The sequence below is a fragment of the Lagopus leucura genome, unplaced genomic scaffold (assembly GCF_019238085.1).
Source record: "Lagopus leucura isolate 7727_CA_CO unplaced genomic scaffold, USGS_WTPT01 Super-Scaffold_100034, whole genome shotgun sequence".
In the NCBI taxonomy this organism is placed as follows: Eukaryota; Metazoa; Chordata; class Aves; order Galliformes; family Phasianidae; genus Lagopus; species Lagopus leucura.
Window position 1 is genome coordinate 1,118,025 of NW_024962283.1, and position 18,500 is coordinate 1,136,524.

At 49.7% G+C, this 18,500-nt stretch overlaps 1 protein-coding gene across 1 annotated transcript in view; it reads right to left on the reverse strand.

Moving 5' to 3' along the window:
* Positions 1-6,774: 6,774 nt before the first annotated feature.
* ARHGAP32 (Rho GTPase activating protein 32) overlaps positions 6,775-18,500 on the reverse strand; it is a 147,266-nt gene continuing 135,540 nt past the window's right edge. The window contains exons 19-23 of the mRNA XM_042882458.1: positions 17,854-17,999; positions 16,693-16,767; positions 15,323-16,177; positions 13,751-14,667; positions 6,775-13,349 (exon numbers count right to left, since the gene is read on the reverse strand). Coding sequence (XP_042738392.1) covers positions 11,061-13,349; positions 13,751-14,667; positions 15,323-16,177; positions 16,693-16,767; positions 17,854-17,999 — 4,282 coding nt within the window. The 3' untranslated portion in view covers positions 6,775-11,060. The remainder of the gene's footprint in view (positions 13,350-13,750; positions 14,668-15,322; positions 16,178-16,692; positions 16,768-17,853; positions 18,000-18,500) is intronic.

The following is an 18,500-nucleotide window of genomic DNA, read 5'->3' on the forward strand; positions in this document are numbered from 1 at the left end:
GTCAGTGATGGGTTGTAACTGTGCCAGGAACAAAAATAGTCCTTTTGAAGACCACCTTCTGTCCTTAAGACCAAGCAGGGATTCTCATCTCTGCTCTTCTGAGCTGCTATCTTTGCTCGAGTCCTTGCGGGGGCTGGATGAGAACCAATCCCCTTGTCTAGAAAAGCTGGAGGAGGGAAGGAAATAAACCTCATTTGTGTAAATGTAGGGAAAACACAAGAACACTGTGAGCATTAGTGTCGCTTCTGTATTAATAAGTCTCTAATAAGGCCCCAGGTTTTCTCTCCAGTCTAAAAATACCCCTCCAACTTGGCAGCGTGCTGTTGCTGTGATAATGAATGTGTAGCAGCGTGTGCGTGCCATAGCTTCTGCCCTTCCCTCCTTGGGCTGACAGCAACTCTGCTGTTCTCTGAGCAGAGACAGGAGGATGCAGACTGAGCTATAATGAAGCCCCCTCTGACTCCTCGCTCCCTTCTGTAGGGCTGCAGCCTGGAAATCTGAGCTTCAGTGGAACCAGGTGTATTATGGCACGTCACACCTCTTAGCCAGGGAGAGCAGCAGAACACAAAGCAAGAATGGCACCAAAGTTAAAAACAAAAGGCCATTTTAAAAATGATGGAGCTAACGTAGGTTTGCTGAAAATCCAGAAGCCTGTGTGCATCCCTGCTTACAAGGTGATTATGAAGCTTGGAGCAAGGAGGGCTCCCTGCACACATTCTGGTTTATGAATATGTGTTAAAATGGTTCTTTGGGGTCTGAGCTGGGAGAGAACAGTGGTAGTGCTGCTGCCCAAGCACGTCCTTATGCTGTGAAATCTTCCAGTCTGAGCTGACACTAGAAGTCAGAGCTGTAACACAATAGCTACGTCCTGGTCTGGGCACTGCTGCTCTCTGAAGCGGGGCTGTGAGCAGTGCCTGTCCTTTGTGGCACAAATGATGGGCACCTTCTGGTCCTTACAGCTTAGCTTGGACCATTGCAGCCAGAAATTAGAAATCACATGGGAAGCCCAGGTTGCTTGGTGGCTTTTTCCTTTTTTGCATTCTTTATGTCAGATGAAAAAAGATGTCCAGATCTTCTCCACGTTACTATTTGGATTTCTCTCCATGGCATTCAGTTTAGTCTTATGCTTCCCCTTACCTGTATGGGCAGCCAGAAATAGGTGTGAAGAGCAGGATCTATGGATACCGGTGTTGAGGGGCAGCAACTTTGTGCCCTTGAGTTTAGCTTGCACATGAAGGGATGCAGAGGGATTTCTCATTGATGGTGTCCAACAGGATGCTCCTGGAGGGAGCACAGCCTGGAGGGGGGACATTAAACATTGTGTTTCATTTGTTACTTTAATTGCTTTCCATATCACTCAGAGGGAAATCACCTGCTGTGAGGAGCCCTGCTATTTCTGCTTGATTTTCCTCCTTTTTCTCTCCTTCCTCTTCTCTGCTGCTCTCCTGTTCTCCTCAGCAGCTCAGTGTTGCAAGGTGTGTGTTGGCCCAGGCTTGGGGTGCTGTTCAAGTGTATTGAAGGGGGAATGAGGGCTGAGCACCCAGCTCTGCTGCTCTGTGTCCACAGATGTGTGTTTCTCCAGGTTATCTGCTGATTTCCCAGTGCAGCTGAGCAGGAGGCTCTCGGCAAACCCCAGCAACACTCTGACAGCTGGATTTGGCCAAGCTTTGACACTCCTGTTGACTTCTATTTCAAATTTATTATGTCCTCCCATCCCATGCAGCTGAAAGATTTATTGCTGCCAGAGGAGCCCTCGAAATGTCCTTTTCTTGCAGTTTTACCTTGAAGTTTCAGTAGCGGATTGATAAACTGCACGTGCAGGGCACAGTGCACTTCTTTCTCCTAATTGCATTTGGGAGGGCTGTTTGTGACTCTCAATGAGGCAGCCAGGCTCAGCAGCTGCAGCAATGTCAGATGTGACCCGAGCACTTGAGGTCCAGGAAACTTACAAGGCTGCAGAGAAGTGAAGTCAGCCCTGTCCTTGCACATCTCTCTCCTGTGCCTTTTCACAAGGATGCCAGGCTGGCTTGCACTGTACCCTGGGAAATATCCATAATGGATTTCTCTTTGCAGAAAACACTGAGCACTGACATTGCCTTTGAAAGAACAGAGCAGAAAATGTAATTGAACCAGCAAATCATTGAGTGTTTGGTGTCCTGGGTAGAGCAGAAGCCTTCAGAGAAAGGACTCCAGAGTTGTTTGCCAGCATTTGCTGCTGGGTGACGTCCCTGGGCTGAGGGACTTCTGCACAATGTCAGTTCCACAGAGCAATGGTGCTCAGTAATGGGAGCCTTTGCTGCTTGTTTTAGTTCATGTACAAGAGGTATGCACACAGGCAGGTGGGTTACCAGGCACCTAGCAGAAGCTCATTCGCAGAAGGCAAGAGTGTCAGCTCATTTGTTGATTACAGCTCAGAGAAAAAGTCTCAACAGTTGTTTAAATGGAAAATCTTGTGTGTACACAGCAGGCAATTCACAGCTGTCAAGTGAAGATGTTGCTCGACAGCAAGCAGGCTCCTGCACTGCCCTGGTCCGTGCTGTGTCTGCTGTACAGCTGGCAGGCCTGGCACACACAGGTAGAGTCACTGGCAGACACTCAGGAGGTGCTCAATAATAAGCCTGGTACAAAAACCAGGGCCGTTCCAATTTGGGGAGGAAAACAGGACAGTGTGGGAGGAAGCTCTTCTGCTCCATCTCTGGTTTCTTGCTTTCAGCTTTTTCTTCTCTTCTTCCTTGTTCTTGAGGAATCAGAGAACAATCAGGGCTTCCATGCTGGTGGTTCTTTGTGGATGAGCTTAAGTTGGGAAATGTTTCACAGGGTTTTAAGGGATAGAGAGAAAAAGAACCTCTTCAAACTGAATTGCTTTGACGCTTCTCCTTCTGAAGCACTGGTGCAGTTTTGGAGCATGAAAGCCCACGTGCAGAAGCAGGGAAGCTGGGCACAATCCCTTGCAGTCTGGTACAGCTCCATCCTGCTTCTCTGCCTGGGAAAACTAATAAGAAAAGCCCTCTTTGTGTTTCTGAGGAGCAATTAGAGGCTCAGCTTCTCAACATTGATTAGCTGCTTAATTACCTCTGAAGATCGTGCCTGATTTCTTGATGCTTGAGCTAAGCTAATGTTTAAAACCTGAAACGGGTTTTGCTGAGTGCAGAGAGCTTCAGAAAGGGCTGTAGATCTCACATCAGCATGCAAGGGTAAATTATGAGACTGGTTTGAAGCCAGGAGGATAAAATCAGTCATCATGGGGCTGCAACCATCTTGGGCAGTATCTGCACAGCCCCATTCTCACCTCTGGTCACCATTTGACACCCTCTGCCCAAGAAGGGCTGATTAATTAGGAGCAGGCTGAAGTCAAAGTACAAGGCATGGTGCCCCTCTGTTGTGTGATGTTACAGGAATAGATGAAGCAGATGTTGAGAGCAGGAGTGTTAATCTAATACACATTAATGAAATTTGGGACAGTTGGTTTATTCAACTCAAGATGGCAAGCAAAAGCTCATTACTTTAGGGAGCCCCTGGGCAGCTTCATAGCCCCCATAGCCTGAGCACCATGCAGAAGGGAAGCAGGCTGGTGGGATGTGTTTGTAGGGTCATGCACGCTCAGCTCAGCCTGCTGTAGCTCAGGAACTGTACTGAAAGCCAGTCCCTGTGGTGAAACTACTGCCAGGTCTGAATTTTGGAGATGTGCAGGCCTTCATCCCAAGCACTGGGTCTGAGTTGCAGCTGTGATACACACAGGAAACCATGATAACTGTAGGGGAAAAGAGACTGATCCTAATTCCTTGCAGCCTTTCCTCTCCTTTATGATGGATCAGGCAATGACAGAGCCTCTTTTCCAGTGATGCTATTTGTGGGCGGATGGAAATAAACAGCTTCCTTCTAATTTGACCAATTTGGGTTTTAAGCTCCTCTCTGTCTGACCTGAAACCTCAAACAGACATGTCTGCTCCTTTCTGTTCCTCACCACTGCTCCATTATTCATCCTCCAGGAGATGAGCTGGAGGAAGGCCGGAACAAGGACGCTTAGGCTGCTTGATCTGAGAGCGGGAGCAGAGCCACGCTCTGTGGAGAAATGCTGATGTGTGTGCAGGAGCAGAGGTTGCATCTATAATTCAAACCCACAAATTCCGTTGGCCAAGGATGTGAGATTCGGCACGCAGGGGCTCAGGGTGTGGTTTGTGAGTGCTGCAGATGGAGCACAAAGCGTCTTGCTGTCATCCAAGAGCACACCTGGGCTGGGGCTGTTCAGGGCAGTGCTCTGCACAGCGATGCTGATTGCTGTGCTCATCCTGCAGCATGAGATAGACAATCCTGGGGCAGAAAGGAGATGTCTGTGGTTTGGGGTTTTGTTAAAGTGCTTTTGTTGCGTTGCTGACTGAGGAGAATACTGTTCCATTTTAAAAAGTTGTCCTTTAACGCTGTTTTCTTTTTCCAAGAGCCTTTTGTATGGGGGGAAAATAGGAGAGTGTTCAGAGCTGCCCTCCTCTCGCTGTGTTACAGAAACCAGTGACTGCTCTGTGGTAACTGAGGCACCTTCTGTACCCTATGTGCACTTCAGCAAGCATGAGCTGGAAGGTTGTTGCATTGTGCAGTGTTATCAGCAAACCTCCCCTTTTGTTTGGTGAATCTTGGATGCCCAACATGCTGTCCCATTTGTGTTTGGGGGGCACAGGCTTCATTGTGCACCCACCCACTCCCAGCATCCCAGCTTCTGCTGTAGAAGCTGAGACAGACTGTGCTCCTGTTCCCATCCTTTGAGGCTGGATGAATGGGGAGAAATGAAACTGAAGGGAGAGAAAAGAAACCAAAGGTGCAAAACAAACAAACAAATCCTTTATGTAAGGTGACTGCTATGATGCCCCTCAGAAAGAAAACCAAAAGATTTTGAGATAAGTGAAACCTGTGAAAGGTGATGAGCGGGTGGTGATGGAAGGGCAAGGAGCACAGGAGGCATGTCTCCCACCCTTGGGAGCAAGCCTTGGGCTGTGGATGTGGCTCTGTTGCCTGTCTGAGAACCTGGCCCTGTCTGGCACTTTGTTTTATAAATCTTGTGTTTGAATTTACAACTTGAAGTGCAGCAGGAAGGCGTTCCCCTAGAATATAGCTACTGATGAGATTGCCTGTCTTTGAGACTGAGCGCTGATTTGGAGGAGAGGAGGCTTTGGCTTTTGTGTGCCCACCTTTTGTGGACTTGTTGTCACTCCCTGGAGCCCCCAAAGCAGCAGCAAGGCCTGGGGGCACGGCTGCATCCTGCAGCAGGTGCTCAGCCTCTGGAGGTGAGGAGATAAGCTGGGAAGGGAGAGCCTCAGGTGGCTCCTTGCATTCTGCCATTGTGTTGGCATTGCTCTGATGGCTGCTCGACTTGGTGCTTGTGGCCAGGGCTCTTCAGAGCCCTCTAGAATATAGCGGGGCATCTCGGGGGATGGAACAAAGGCACCAAGGGAGGGACTGAGCAGTGATGCTTCTCCAGTCTCAGCTGCTGCTTCTGGATGACTTGTTTGTCGTTGAATTCTTGTACCGGTGCGTCTGATGCTAAGCAAATAGATGGCAGCGTTCCTCTGGGGACGGAGCCCCGGAACAGCTGATGGTTTTCTGAGCAACAGCAGCAAACTGCTGAGCTCTGCAGTTTGTGTGTCTGCCTGGCAGGAGTGCAGGGACCCACAGCACCTGTGCTGCTGCAGCACCGAATGTTCTTCCTTGGGAAAACGAAACCCCAAATCTTTCCCTGCGTGTCAGGAGTTGGGGACCTGAACAGAAATGGCTACAACGAAGCTTAATTCTCGTAAACGGTCTCAAAAGTTGACTTTTAGAGGCAGAAGTGGTTGAACAGTGCCGCCTGGTGGGAAGCACGTGGGGAGGGAAATAGGGAGCTGCTGCTGGAAGCTGATGCAGGCATTGCCGCACACACGCAGCACTCCGATGGGCGTCGGACAGCCCCCAGCGCCCTGCTGGCGGTGATGCTGGGGGCTGCTCCAAGCTGTGCCCTTGCTTGCTTTGCTTTTGTGGCTTGAGGCCAAACCACCAGAGCAACCCTACAGCCCTCCGTGTTGAGGCTGAGTCTTAGGGGACAGGTTTGACCGTGGACCCGATCTTTTTAGCAATTAATGTATAGTGTTGCCACAAATGACATGAGTTCTTGTGGACTTGAGCAAAGTGATTTGTGTTTGTTCACCGTGTTCTGCCTGTGTTAGGAGCCCGTGTTAGAAGCACTGCTGCTGACCTCAGCACGCAGCTTTGGGGTGGGGGGGGCTGCCTGTTGACCTTCCCAGGGTCCCTCTATCCCAAGCAGAAGTTAGCACAGCAGTAGCCTCACCATTGTCCCATTGTGATAAACCCCAGTCATTACAGGTGCACAGAGGGGACCTGCTGAAAGTCCTCCCAACAACTTTTGCTATTAATTAACAAGAATCAATATGCCTGCAGTGCCAGAATCCCCCCTGACCGGGCGCAAAGGCCACAGAGCTGCTGCCATCTGTCCATCCCCACCTCCCTGCCCCAACGCCTTCTGTGCTGAGCTATTTCTGCTGCCCTGTCGTGCTGGGTGAGAAGGACGGCAACCTGAAAATGCCCAGGCTGGTTTGTTGTTTGCTGCAGTCTGACTGGGCAGATCAGCAGCAGTTTGGGGTATTGGCACATGAGCACAAAGTCACCTCGTCCTGTGGCTTTAGAGATCCCTGCTGTGGCCATGAAATGGCTTTCCAGGGTTTGCTTTGTTTTGTTTTGTTTTACTGTTAATTAACGAGGCAGAGACACAAACACACACATACACAGGAATAGTTTTTAACCTGGCTTGATTAATGCTGTCAAGTTGTACATCTGAGTGTGAGCTCAGTGGGACTGTTGCTTTTGCTTAATACCACAAGACACCTCAGTCTGGATTGTTGCATTACAGTACAAATAAAAAACAGAAACAAAACCACATCTGCATCATACAAGGTGAGAAGAATATGAGAATTCTAAATATTTACAGAGGAGGGCAGTGGGGAAACCACAAAAAATATTTACATAAAAATACATGAGCTTGTCAGCATATACATTTTACACCAGTTCACAAAAAAAAAAAATAGAAAAAAAAAAAAAAAAGACACTATATAAATTAGAGTGAAGGGAACTCCAAAGGTAACCCAAGACTTTCTGGGACGTTTCTCTCATGCGGCTCAGGGAAAGAAAAACCAAGTCTTCTACAGCAGGAAAATGAACAGCAAAACAACCCTGTCCTCCCCCCACCCCCCGCCACCCCCACAGACTGGATGAGGCAAGACTGCACACAAAGGTATTCTGCTGGATGGTTGCTTACACCAGACCATGCCTTCAATACCGGGTTTCTGTAGCACAAGGTTTGGGGAAAAGTGTTGCATGCCTAAGCCGCTGTAACAAAAGAAACTGAAACAATTTCTCATCCAGATTTCCTACCTACGCATCGCTTCAGGCAATGCCCTGGCCACTGCTGAATGGAGAGTGCATGTGAGGTTCTGTCCCTTCTGGGGTTAAAGAGGAACAGCGTGTTTTGGGGTTGGTTTTGGTTTGGTGTAGCCATTTATACAATCCCTACCAACCCCTTTGAAATGATGAGCGCAAAATGAGCATCTCTGGAAAGACATAGGCACAAAGTTGTGGGCGTTCTGTCACTTCTGCATATAGATTTCACCTGATAAGCCTCTTCTGAAAATCAGAAATGACTTTCTAGGGGTCAGCTCCTCATTACTCACAGGTCTCCTGTGGGTCACTCACTGCTCCAAGGTTGAGGTGGAAATTCAGAGCTGGAGTTGCGCCCTGACTCTTGCATTGCATGAGGGAGAACTCAGCTAAGAACTTAGGAGGTGGAGATTGAAGATGTAGATACTGTGGTATACTTACTTGTGGTAAGTATAGGGGAATTATTTTAGATCACGCTGCTTGTCATCTTGGCTGGGAGTTGAGGTTAGGCAGTAAATTACTTTATCTGAGCAGAGCTGGCCTTGTAATGGATTATTCTTTGTTTGCCTTGCCATCCCCTTGCTCTCTCTCCCATTTATCTGCTAGGATGCTGAGAACTGCATTACCAACTTACCTTCCTGGGACATCTGGTGTAACCTCCTCTCCTTGCTCTGATGCACAATGCCCTGTCTTTCATAGCTGATATGATTTTGGAAAGATATCTTGACTGACTTACTGCGAATCAATTAATGGGCATGGAAAAACTAAGGACCATCAGCTTAACCACAGTGCAAGAGCAGAACTGCATAGTTGGCTATATGGCTTTGCGTGGGGTGGGTGTGGGGATGACTGCTGAATCCTAGCAGTGTTTACCAAAGCTAAAAGAGAAGTGCTCATCTGTATTTGTGCCTGGGGCTGAACCTCGTGTTATTTAGCTGTGGCCCTGCACTGGTGGTAGGCTGTTCTTTGGGAGCACACAGCCCTGAGTACGTGCTCACGTGGCTGTGCAAGGCTGGGGTGATGCTGGGGGAAGTTTTCTGCTGCGTGCCTTTCTTTCAATAGAGATATTCTTCTCTTAAGGGAAGTTTGCAGCACCCATCTTGGTGTATGGATGTGCGCTTCTAGGAGCTCGTTTGGAAGGTGCTGAAAGCTTTTGTTCCCAAGGGGATGCTCAGCACCTGGTACAGCACAGGGAACTGGAGATGGCAGGCTTGGGGGGTAGGAGCACTGTGGGGAATGGTTGTCCAGGGATGGCACTTGGTATCTACAGGGAGATAGTGGCTTTGCACAGGAAAATCCAGAGGCATTTAGAATTGGTGGGAGCTGATTTCAGCCCCCTCGTAGCAGGATAGTCCTGATTAGATAAGGCCAAAATGGAAGTTAGGTGCTGGGGGCAGGAGGGGGGGAGTTAAGGCTTTCACAGAGAGAGAGGTTTGACCTCCAGCTCTCATTACCTGAATCCCAAATAGCCCAAACCAAAGCACAGTCCCTCGTTCAGATGGAGACTCAGCAGCCATGGGAGCCTGTGCTCAGCACTACAGGACTGCTTCTCATCCTAACAGAACCCAGGGTGCTCAACCCAGACACCCCAGCTCTTGCACTGAGGGCTGGGGATGGCTCACCTAACACCTCCTTTCTGTGCATCTTTTTGTTAGTCCTTAAAAGCAAACATTACAAATAGCGTTTCCCCATGAAGAAACAAACCCTTCTACCTGGTAATTACTGGTAACCTGGCTCACAGTGCTTTTTTTCTTTTTCTGACTTCCAGATTTACTTCTGGAACATGTAACAACTCTTCTAGACAGAACGCTTAAAACATCAGCTTTGCACAATAAAATAGGACCATAAGGTACTGTCACTGAAACAGCCCCAGACAAGGCTACAAGAAGCAAACATCTGAAGACAGATCAGCTGCAAGAAGCAGATCTTCTTAATGATTCAAAATATCCATGAAACTTCTGTTTAAAAAAAAAAAAAAGAACAACAAAACAAAACCAACACAACTGATGTCAGCTCCCTTTAACTTTCACAGCTGTGTCCCAACTGCAGGACCTCCAGCTTTTTAATACAACATCAGAGATTCGAAATGGGTAGAGAAGTTCTTCAGCCACACAGAACAGGAATTGGTATTTATCAGTGAGCATTTAAAAATTCTAAATCTCAAGTATTGCTTGCAAGTCCTGTCTAACGAAACGGATGTGCTTTGTAAGGTGGGGTTGTAGTTGGTGCTGGGAAGTCTGGGAGGCTGCACAGGGTGGGTGCATGATTTTTCTTACAGTACAGAAAGCTTTTAAATACTTAGGACAGAGATATTGGTGTATTACAGAGTGCACTGGCCTTCTGTCCCTACTTCTAACTGAATACTGGTATCATCTACACTTGTGATACAGAAGGGAATGTTATTTCACAGCACATAACTGCTCTGCATGTGCCATGACTTCACAGGGATCCCTTTGCCAACACAGAGCTGAAAGCTTACAGAAAGCTGTGTCCTGCAGCCTTCAGCTTAAGGTCAATAGGAGCACTTCCCTGATCTAAGAGCTGCAGGATCTGGCCCGGGGCAAAGAGCTGGCTGTGCAGGTAACTCAGCACTTGCACACTCATTCCCAGCTAGTAACTGTGCTCCAATTTACAAGCTGGGCATAACACTATGGAGATCTTACTCTTTCTGTAGATAGGGGATACTGGCTAGCCACAACATGGATTAAATTGTCTGCACCATAGCTAGCCCAGCAGCATAAAGGGTTGGCATGAAATGGATGTGCTGCTCCCAAGTGTCTGTTGTTTTCTTGTGTTGGCTTTTGGTATGAGAAATGTAGACCTGTGATCTACTCAGCTTCTACAGCAGATCTCTGCTTATGCTAGAGAACCTTTAAAGTAATTTGATTTCACGTAGGCAGAAGCAACTTGTTAAGCAAGCAATTTAGAAAGTGTGCTGTATTTTGGATTTGCTTCAGAGCCTATTCACTAGGCTGAGGTCAAAATAGGCTCACATCCACTGCAAAGCAGTTGAAGTAGACCCGCTATGCCTAAGCGATAATCTTTCAAGGAGAGGCTTGACCTTGGCATTGATCAAGATGAAAGTGTTCAGGAGGTCTCCCCCTGCTCCAGCAGCTTTCCACCTGCTCTTCCTGCATAACCTCAGAGGGAGGGGAAGCAGTTCCTGCACGTCATGGAGAATCTTTCTTGGGAGCTAACAGTGGGAAAGGCAACACATGGGGCTCACAAAAACAGCAGCATGCACAGTCTGTCATGCATGGGATAATGGAGGCAGGGTGAGGAAGTGGTAATAACGGCCAATGTTAAATCCAGGAAAGAAAAAACTTCCTTTCCCCTACCCCAGCAGCATCTCTTTCAGCTCTGCCTGTCCTCTCTGGCAATATCTGTGCGCCAACAGCCTGCCCTGTCGTTCCAGTTGTCTCAAATGACATGAAAAAGCTATATCTCTACTACATAAAAACAGTGAGTGGTGGGCTGGGAGGGATGGGGCTGAAGGTGGGTTTGCTTTGCTCATTGGGGCAGGAATTTATTTTATTTATTTTTTTTTCCATCGCTGAAAAAATAAAACAGTCCACTGTCCAGCAGAGGCTGTTTAAAACTCTATTATTTCAATTATTTCCATTATTTCTTTTACCTCCGTGTGCTCACTCAACATGGACCTCTGTTTCAGGCCTTTGCAAACACAGCTCTGTGGGAAGGAAGGCCCCCTGGCCGAGGGCCGTGGCGTAAATTCTACTGTGCACATGGGTAAAAGCGGGGGGCACACACCCCCCTTCTCCAGCATAGCCCCCTCTTTGGTGCTGAGGCATGGTATGGTAATCTTCCACGTTATCATACTGGGACATCACAGTCATAGTGCTTTGGCGTTTCCCAAGGGTTTGGTACGGGTAGAAGAGGGCAGAGTCCTTCTCCACGGACTCGCGGTGCTGCACCCTGAGGCTGTGGCTCCGTTCAGGTGAAGGCGGCGGTGCCATGGGGGAGGCTGCGTGCTCCTCTTCCTTGTAGCCATCTCTGGGGTGTTTCTCAATGGACGTGCTGGGCCTGGCTCGGGACCTTTCCAAATCTGGTCTGTCCTCCGCCAGCCTCACTTCCTTGTGGTTTAGTCTCATGGTGTCCTGGTTTGCCAGGATGTACTTCCTGCCCAAGTGCTGGTAGCCCATTGGCTCAGCGGGCTCAGCGACTTTGGGCCTGTAATCAGGATAAGGAGGTCCGTTTTTGGGTTCAGAAGGCTGCCTGTGGCTCGGTTCCTGCTGCAGGTGTGGCCGGTGGTCGCTGGCGCCGCAGGTCGGCTCGTGCAGCTTCCTGCTGCGGATGCTGCTCTGCTTCTGGGGAAGGGACGGCTTCTCCGGCTGCCCGTTCCCATAGGCGCCGTGGTAGTGGGCTCTGTCCAGCTCTGGCTCAGGGTGCTGCATGTAGTAACGTTCCTCCCCGTCGGGTGTAGCTGCCTTGGCCGGGTACTTCCCCTCCTTCCCTTCCGCCACAGTGAGTAGCCCACTCTTCCCAGGGTCTGACTTGCTGCGCAAGTGAATGATATCCGGCCCTCCCGGGTCCTCTGGCAGCAGCGGGGTCACGTTGTCATACTGCGACATCAGCGGCCCTTTCACTTTCTGCCGTGTGCGGCTCTCGCGGCGAATAGACTGCATGCGGTACTTCTCCATGTCCTCCAGGTCCCACGACATGTACATGTGCTTGATGTCCGGGGCAGGAGGCACGTCCCTGCTGATGAAGCTGTGCTCCTTGCCTGCCAGGTGGCCGATGAGGCCGCCCCGTGGGTAAGCAGACAGGCCGGGGTAGCGGTGCAAGCCCTTGCTGTGAAGCCGTGCCTCGTAGGACGCGAAGTCGCGGCTGTGCAGCGGGTGGAAAGGCCTGACCCGCATGGTGCTGTAGGGGTCCAGGTCATAGAAGTTCCCATCGGCAGAGGTGTAATAGGAAGATCCAGAGGAGCTGGAATAAGGGCTGTAGCGGTAATGCACCCTCCCGTTCTCAAAGTAAGGCTGCAGCTGAGTGACGTGGTAGTCGGAGTGAGGCTGATATGGCTTGTACTGGTAGAGGGGCCGCGGGCAGAACAGTGGCTCATCGTCTGGAGGCACCTCAGTGCGCGAAATGGGGACGGAGCGGATGGCAGAGGCGGCCGGAGTGGGAACGTGCAGCGACTGAACCCTGCGGATGGTGGGGTAGGGTGGAGGGTCCTCAGCATAGGTGGCGTTCCGCAGACCTGTGGGGCTCACGGAGGATGTGAACTCCATCCGACTGCGAGGTTTGGAGTAGACAACAGAGCTGCTCCTCCCTTGGTTTGTGTAGGTGTTGTAGCGAGCACTCACAGAAGTGGGCGTCTCCGATCGAGGAGGGTAGGCTGGGTGCTGATCCGGCTTGCTGTGATAGCTCACGTGAGGAGGGACGCTCTCAGGTCGGTACTGGTGGATGGAGGTCGGCTTGTGGTGCAGGTAGACGTCTGGCCCAGAGGGCTCCAGGATGCTCTCGGGTTTGGGGTGCGGCACATACATGGACTGCAGGGAGGCGTGCTTGGGGGGCGGCGGTGGAGCGAGGGGTGGTGGCGGCAGCGGTGGTGGTGGCGGTGCTGGAGGAGGCAGCAGGACTTCCTCTACGGAGGAGGCCAGCATGGAGGAAGCCAGGAAGGCGTGGTAGTTGGAGTTGTTGATCGCGTCAGTGTTGTTGGAGTGCATGGCGGCAGCTATTTTGCTCTCCAGGGTTCTCACGGGTGGGACAGGTGGAGTGAAGCCATAGGAGGAGTGAGTAGGGACTGACTCGGAGCGCAGGTGCAGCAGGGGAGCCCTCGTACCCTCCCGTGGCTTTTCCAAACGGCTCTGGTGGCTGCTGGGCACAGAGGAGGAGCGGTGGCTGCTGGAAGTGCTTTCTGTGGCAAAACCAGGAGTAGGCTCGGGTGGTTTTTCAGGTGCAGCTGCACCCCAAACCTGTTGGGAAGAGATCAGAAGTTAGAGGCAATTCCCTCACTGGGAATATCTGTCAGTTATTTGGTTTTGAGCACTTCAGAAATGCCATCTGCTGAATCAGTAACCCCAGCAAATACTTCCCCCTTCCCCTCCATCCCCTCAAAACTTCTGAGAGCAACTATATTTGGGACATTATTTTATGTTCACCTAGGCAATTTTGTGCTGCATTCGTGTCAGGCTGTGCCTCTGCCATACACTCACAATTCCCAGTAACTTGCAAGGAGCCTCCTGCCTCTTCCAGGAGCGAGACTGACTGAGTGCAACCCTCCCTGACTTCAGTCTCCTATAATTACATAGGAGCTGTGCACAGGTGTTGCACTGGCAAACAGGCACAAGGCCGAGCAAGGGGCACATCCACATACCTGACTGGAATTGCTGGATGCTTTTGCAGAGGCCGCTGGCACTTGTCCCACTGCAGACTGGTGATCCTGCCTCTGTGGTGGGGTGGGCTGGCTGCCTGTGGGTGTGCGCTGTGCAGCAGTGCCAGTGCCATCTGCCTGAATTAGGGCTGGACCAGCTGCATGCTGACATGTTGGTGCACGGTTAGGCTCAGCTGCTGCTGTCTGGATGGTTGTCAGGTACGGCACTGGGACTGGGGTGCTTTTCTCCCCAACAGTTACAGGAGTCTCAAGTTTGTCATCAGCTGAACAGGTGGAAGTGAGCTGCTTGTCCCCAGACGTGCATGCATGAACGTGGGGCTTATCCATAGGTAAGTCGGTTGTAGGTGGCTCCCAGTCGGGCAGTGCCCCTGGAGCGTGCTGCCGTGTCTGCTCCCAGTCCTCAGCAGGGGCTGGGAACTGCTCTTTGTTCTCCATTTGACCAGCAAGGTAGCTGGGCTGCTCTTGCTCTGCATCTCTTCTAGCAGGCACATCCCCAGGCACGCTGGTGTGAAGAGGCTGGGGGTCCTGACTTCCAGGTGCACCTGGAGGGTGGTTCTGCTCCTGAGCTGTGCTGCTAGCTTGAAAATCCTGCTCAACTGGTGCACTAGTCTGGAAGTGAAGCTGGTTCTCAGGCAGATCAGTATACAGGTGAAGCTTGTCTGGAGCTCCAGCAGAGAGATGGAGCTTTTCCAGAGCTGTAGCAGCTTCAGTTTCTCCATAAGTGGTGCTTTCAGAGTGGGCATCTCCTGGCTTTTTCTGAGACTGAGCAGATGCTTGCTGTGCAGACTCAGCTAACGCTAGGGCTAGCATGCGCGCTGCGTTTTTCGGAGGAGGAGGAGGGATAAGAGACACAGAACTGACAGGAACAGGATCCTGGGGGGAGTCGAGGGCAACTGCTCCTAATAGGGGGAAAATCGAAAGAGAGAGTGATTTTATGTTACCCAGTAAGGAGAGTGACCTAACCTTAATGACTACCCCAAGAAAAATAGATGCTTTCCACATTTTCACAGTAGTAATTCCTTCTGATGCGAAACACTGTATCTTCTGTCTTACATACAAATGCTGCTCAATAGCACAGCAGTTCATCGCAAAGAGGGAAAAACACAAGAGATTGTCTAAAGGCTCCTCTTGTATTTCTAGAGAGGTAGGAAGTAGGTAGCAGAGAATGAGACACCCTTACACAATTTTGATCATAAGTTTTTGGGCAAAAAGGATCCCTTCTTCAAGTGTTGGCAGATCTTTAACTTAAAAAAAGAGAAGTCTTAGATGAACTATCAGCTGAAATGTTTTAGAAGAACATGCTATAGATTTTCGTGTACAACATGATGGGAAAAGAAAGCAGAATAGAAAGTATTATGGACAGGTATCCGAGATCTGTGTGGTGTAGGAAGAAGACAGAGGTTAAGACCGTACCGATTTGCACAGCCCTGCAAGAACACTTGTGATCAGAACTGATGGGCAATCCCCTCTCCTAAAAGGCACGCAGAGATGGACTTTTTTGAGAGCAGGTCCCCTTTGGAACTTAAAGAAAGAATGGAGGAAAATGCACTGTACCTGGCTGTGCGTGTCCACTGGGTACAGTCTTATTCTGACTGCTTGACATTGGTCTCTCCCCTTCGTCTGGCAACTCTGGTTTGCCAGCAGCCACTATCTGGGCATGCTTTAGCTCTTGATGGGCTTCCTCCTCTGCTGCTCTTTCAGTTTCTTTCAGAGGTAAAGACATCTGGGTTGGGAACCTGTTTGTGATTTCAGCGATACCAATCTCTTCGCTCCAGTTGGAAGTGGAAGAGTTTCTGGTTGTGATGAGCATCCCCCCAATTGATTCTGACGTGCAGCTGGGCAGTGCAAAGGAGACAGGTTCTGATGTGGTCAGCGGTGGAGATTTGATGGGCTTTTTCCCCATCTGGGGCGAGGTGTCGCTGGGTTTGAAGGTCTTCTCTTCGGTCGGGCTCAGGTCCAGAGTAAAGAAGGGACTCATCTTCTCTTGGAATGGAGAGACTGGCTCAGAGCTCGTGGCGCTGCCCGGTGTCTGGGACTGGCTGCCTGATTCTAAGTCCTTCTTCAAGAGGCTCGGCTTCTCCTTACTGATGCCGATGGACTCCAGCATGGAGGTGCTGCTGTCTGGGCAATCAGACTCCGTTTGGGGTGGGCTGCACTGAAAAGACATTGGGTCAAAATCCAGGCTAGCAACGCCAATATCTGGTGGGCTCAGGTCAACATCTTCGGCAGAGCGAGGAGAAATGAGGGCAGGAACGTGGATGAGCTCCTTATCCCCATCACTGTTGTCATGTGGAAGGTTGTCATAAGAATTGCAGCGATTCATGCTTCCTAAGAGCTCTCCATTGAAGGAAGCAGACAGTGCATCACTACTGGATCTGGGTCTTCTGGGTCGAAACCGGTTAGATTCACCTAGGAATGAATAGATACATAGGGGTTAAGTGTCAAACTTTCACTGTCTGAGGAGGCAATGGCTTGGTGCTTCTCAATAGCATGCAAGATGCTCACCTGGCGAGCTCTAAACAGAAAAACAGTGTAGTTATCAATAGCTGTTAATTAAGTTTGCTCAAACTCTTTTCAAAGCAGTTACCAGCTCCGTCTCAGTCTGGAACTGAGCTGTTTGCATAAGTGAAATGGGTTGAAGTTTGCTGCGGTTCTGCCTCTCTCAGGAAACATTTTCCTTCCAATGCTATCTTCTTCAATTTAGAAGAGAAAGGGGGAGAGGGCAAGGAATGAAAGGTGTACAAAACCCTCAGATGAAAAACAAAGATCTGAAAAGCACTGCTCTGATACCACTGCCCAACAGGGCTGGATAAGCTGCTTCATTAACAAGTCCAGCTTTTACTGAGGGATGGCAGGCATCTGCCCTGCTCCTTATCTGCAATCTCTGATGTTACCTTTTTTTTTAAACCCACATTTTGCCTTACCATCAACGGCGTGCAGAGAGGTAAGTGATTCTTCGCTTTTAGCTGAGCGAAGAGTCCCGCTGTCTCCTCGTCCCCCTGGGGAAATAAAACCAGACAGTGACAAGCTGAATTATGGAAGTGGTTGACATTTGGTTATGGAGTGGTGGCAGGAAGGCTTCTAGCAACGGTACCACTGTCTTGAAAGTAATAGTTGTGTTTTCATTGTTTGCTGTTTGGTTTGCACTCCAAAGCCCTTGAAGAAAATCATAACATGGTGTTAATGTGACTTAGTCTAAGATGAATGCAATGTTTTTGTGGGGGAGGTTGGCCTGGATGGCTGGCAGAGGTCCCTTCCAACCTGTGATTACGAGAAGTGATTACAAGAGAGTATCAATTTTTGATACCAAAATGCCAACTGACTGCTGCAGATGATGGGTTGGAAGACAGCTGCTCCGCATGCCCACTGTGCCAGGCAGGTCCTTCTGGATGTGCCCGTGGTAACTGGGTAACTCTCACAGGGGGGAAGCAAGCAGCATTTGCACAGCTGGTTTTATGAGCACTAAACAAGCACAACTAAAATGCTCAAGGGAGACTGTCTTCACGTACAGCCATGGAATGTGTTTGTTCTGCTGAAAATTAGAGGTTATAATTTAAAAGGGCATCAGGGTGAGGATGGGACACAACTCCCTGCTGGCCACACTTCAGGATTTGTGGTATGTTCTTCTGCAAAAATGCACAGTTGCTGTTTTTAAACTTGGAAAGAGACAGTAACTTATATATGGAAAGGGCTGAGAAGTCAGAGTCTACGTAGCTACAGAAAGATGCTGGATGCCTTCTTTCTATGGGAATGTTTGTGGAAAAGTGCCTTTACGTAGTTTAGATGTGTGTCTTCTGACAAAAGCAAAACGGTGCCAGAAGTGTATTCCTACTTCAGTAGCAAGTGTCGGAAGAAAACATTGAGAGCTTTGTGGTGGTGCTCATTTATTGCCCTTCCAAAGCTACTCGGAGGAAAGGCAGAAGGGCTGTGCTCTAAAGGGTCCGGATCCTGAGTGAACACATTCAGAAAAGATGGGTTAACTAAAGATGCTATGCACGGGCTTGAACGCTAGAAGGAGATCCAAGCACACTGAAAGCATGAATCCTACACTGCTGTTTTTTTGAAAGCTGGCTTTGCAGCCTTACCTGCCAGGGCTATGACTTTCATCTCCGAGGGCTCGCTGGGGTTGCGCTGCAGTTTGCGTTTGGACACAGAGGATGACTTTCCCAGGTTGAAGAAGGAACGCCAGCTGCCAACAGGCGATTTCTTCATCTTACTGGGCGGTCTTTTTCTGGAGTGAGAAAACAGAGTGAATGGGGTGAGTTGTGGTGCAGGGTGAGGGAAGAGCTGTGCTGAGCTCTTGAGACCATTGGCTTGTTCCTAGCATTGCCCAGCCTCTGCTGAAACAGACCTCAGAAACTCGGTCTCTTTCAAAGATGTTTCTATTCTTACAGCTCAGCCCTGAAGCTGCCATGAATTCCTCCAATCTATGCAAAGCAAGATGCAGTGCAGGTGAGCAAAGGCTCCACAGCTCTACAGTACAGCATGCAAGGAACAGCTTTTATTCTATAACTGCTTTCTGAGGAACCATGCAGCCTTACAGGGCATTCAGAAGCACCTCTTCTGCTGTGATAACAAATCATCAGCCTCCTCCCACTGCCCTGTTTGATTTCCAGTGCCAGCAATTCTGTCCAATGGGTCTGCTTAGACAACCAGAGTTTGTTTCAGGCATGGGGTCCTGAGATCTGGAAAACCCCAGTGTTTCCATGTACAACTAGCACAGGCAAGGATA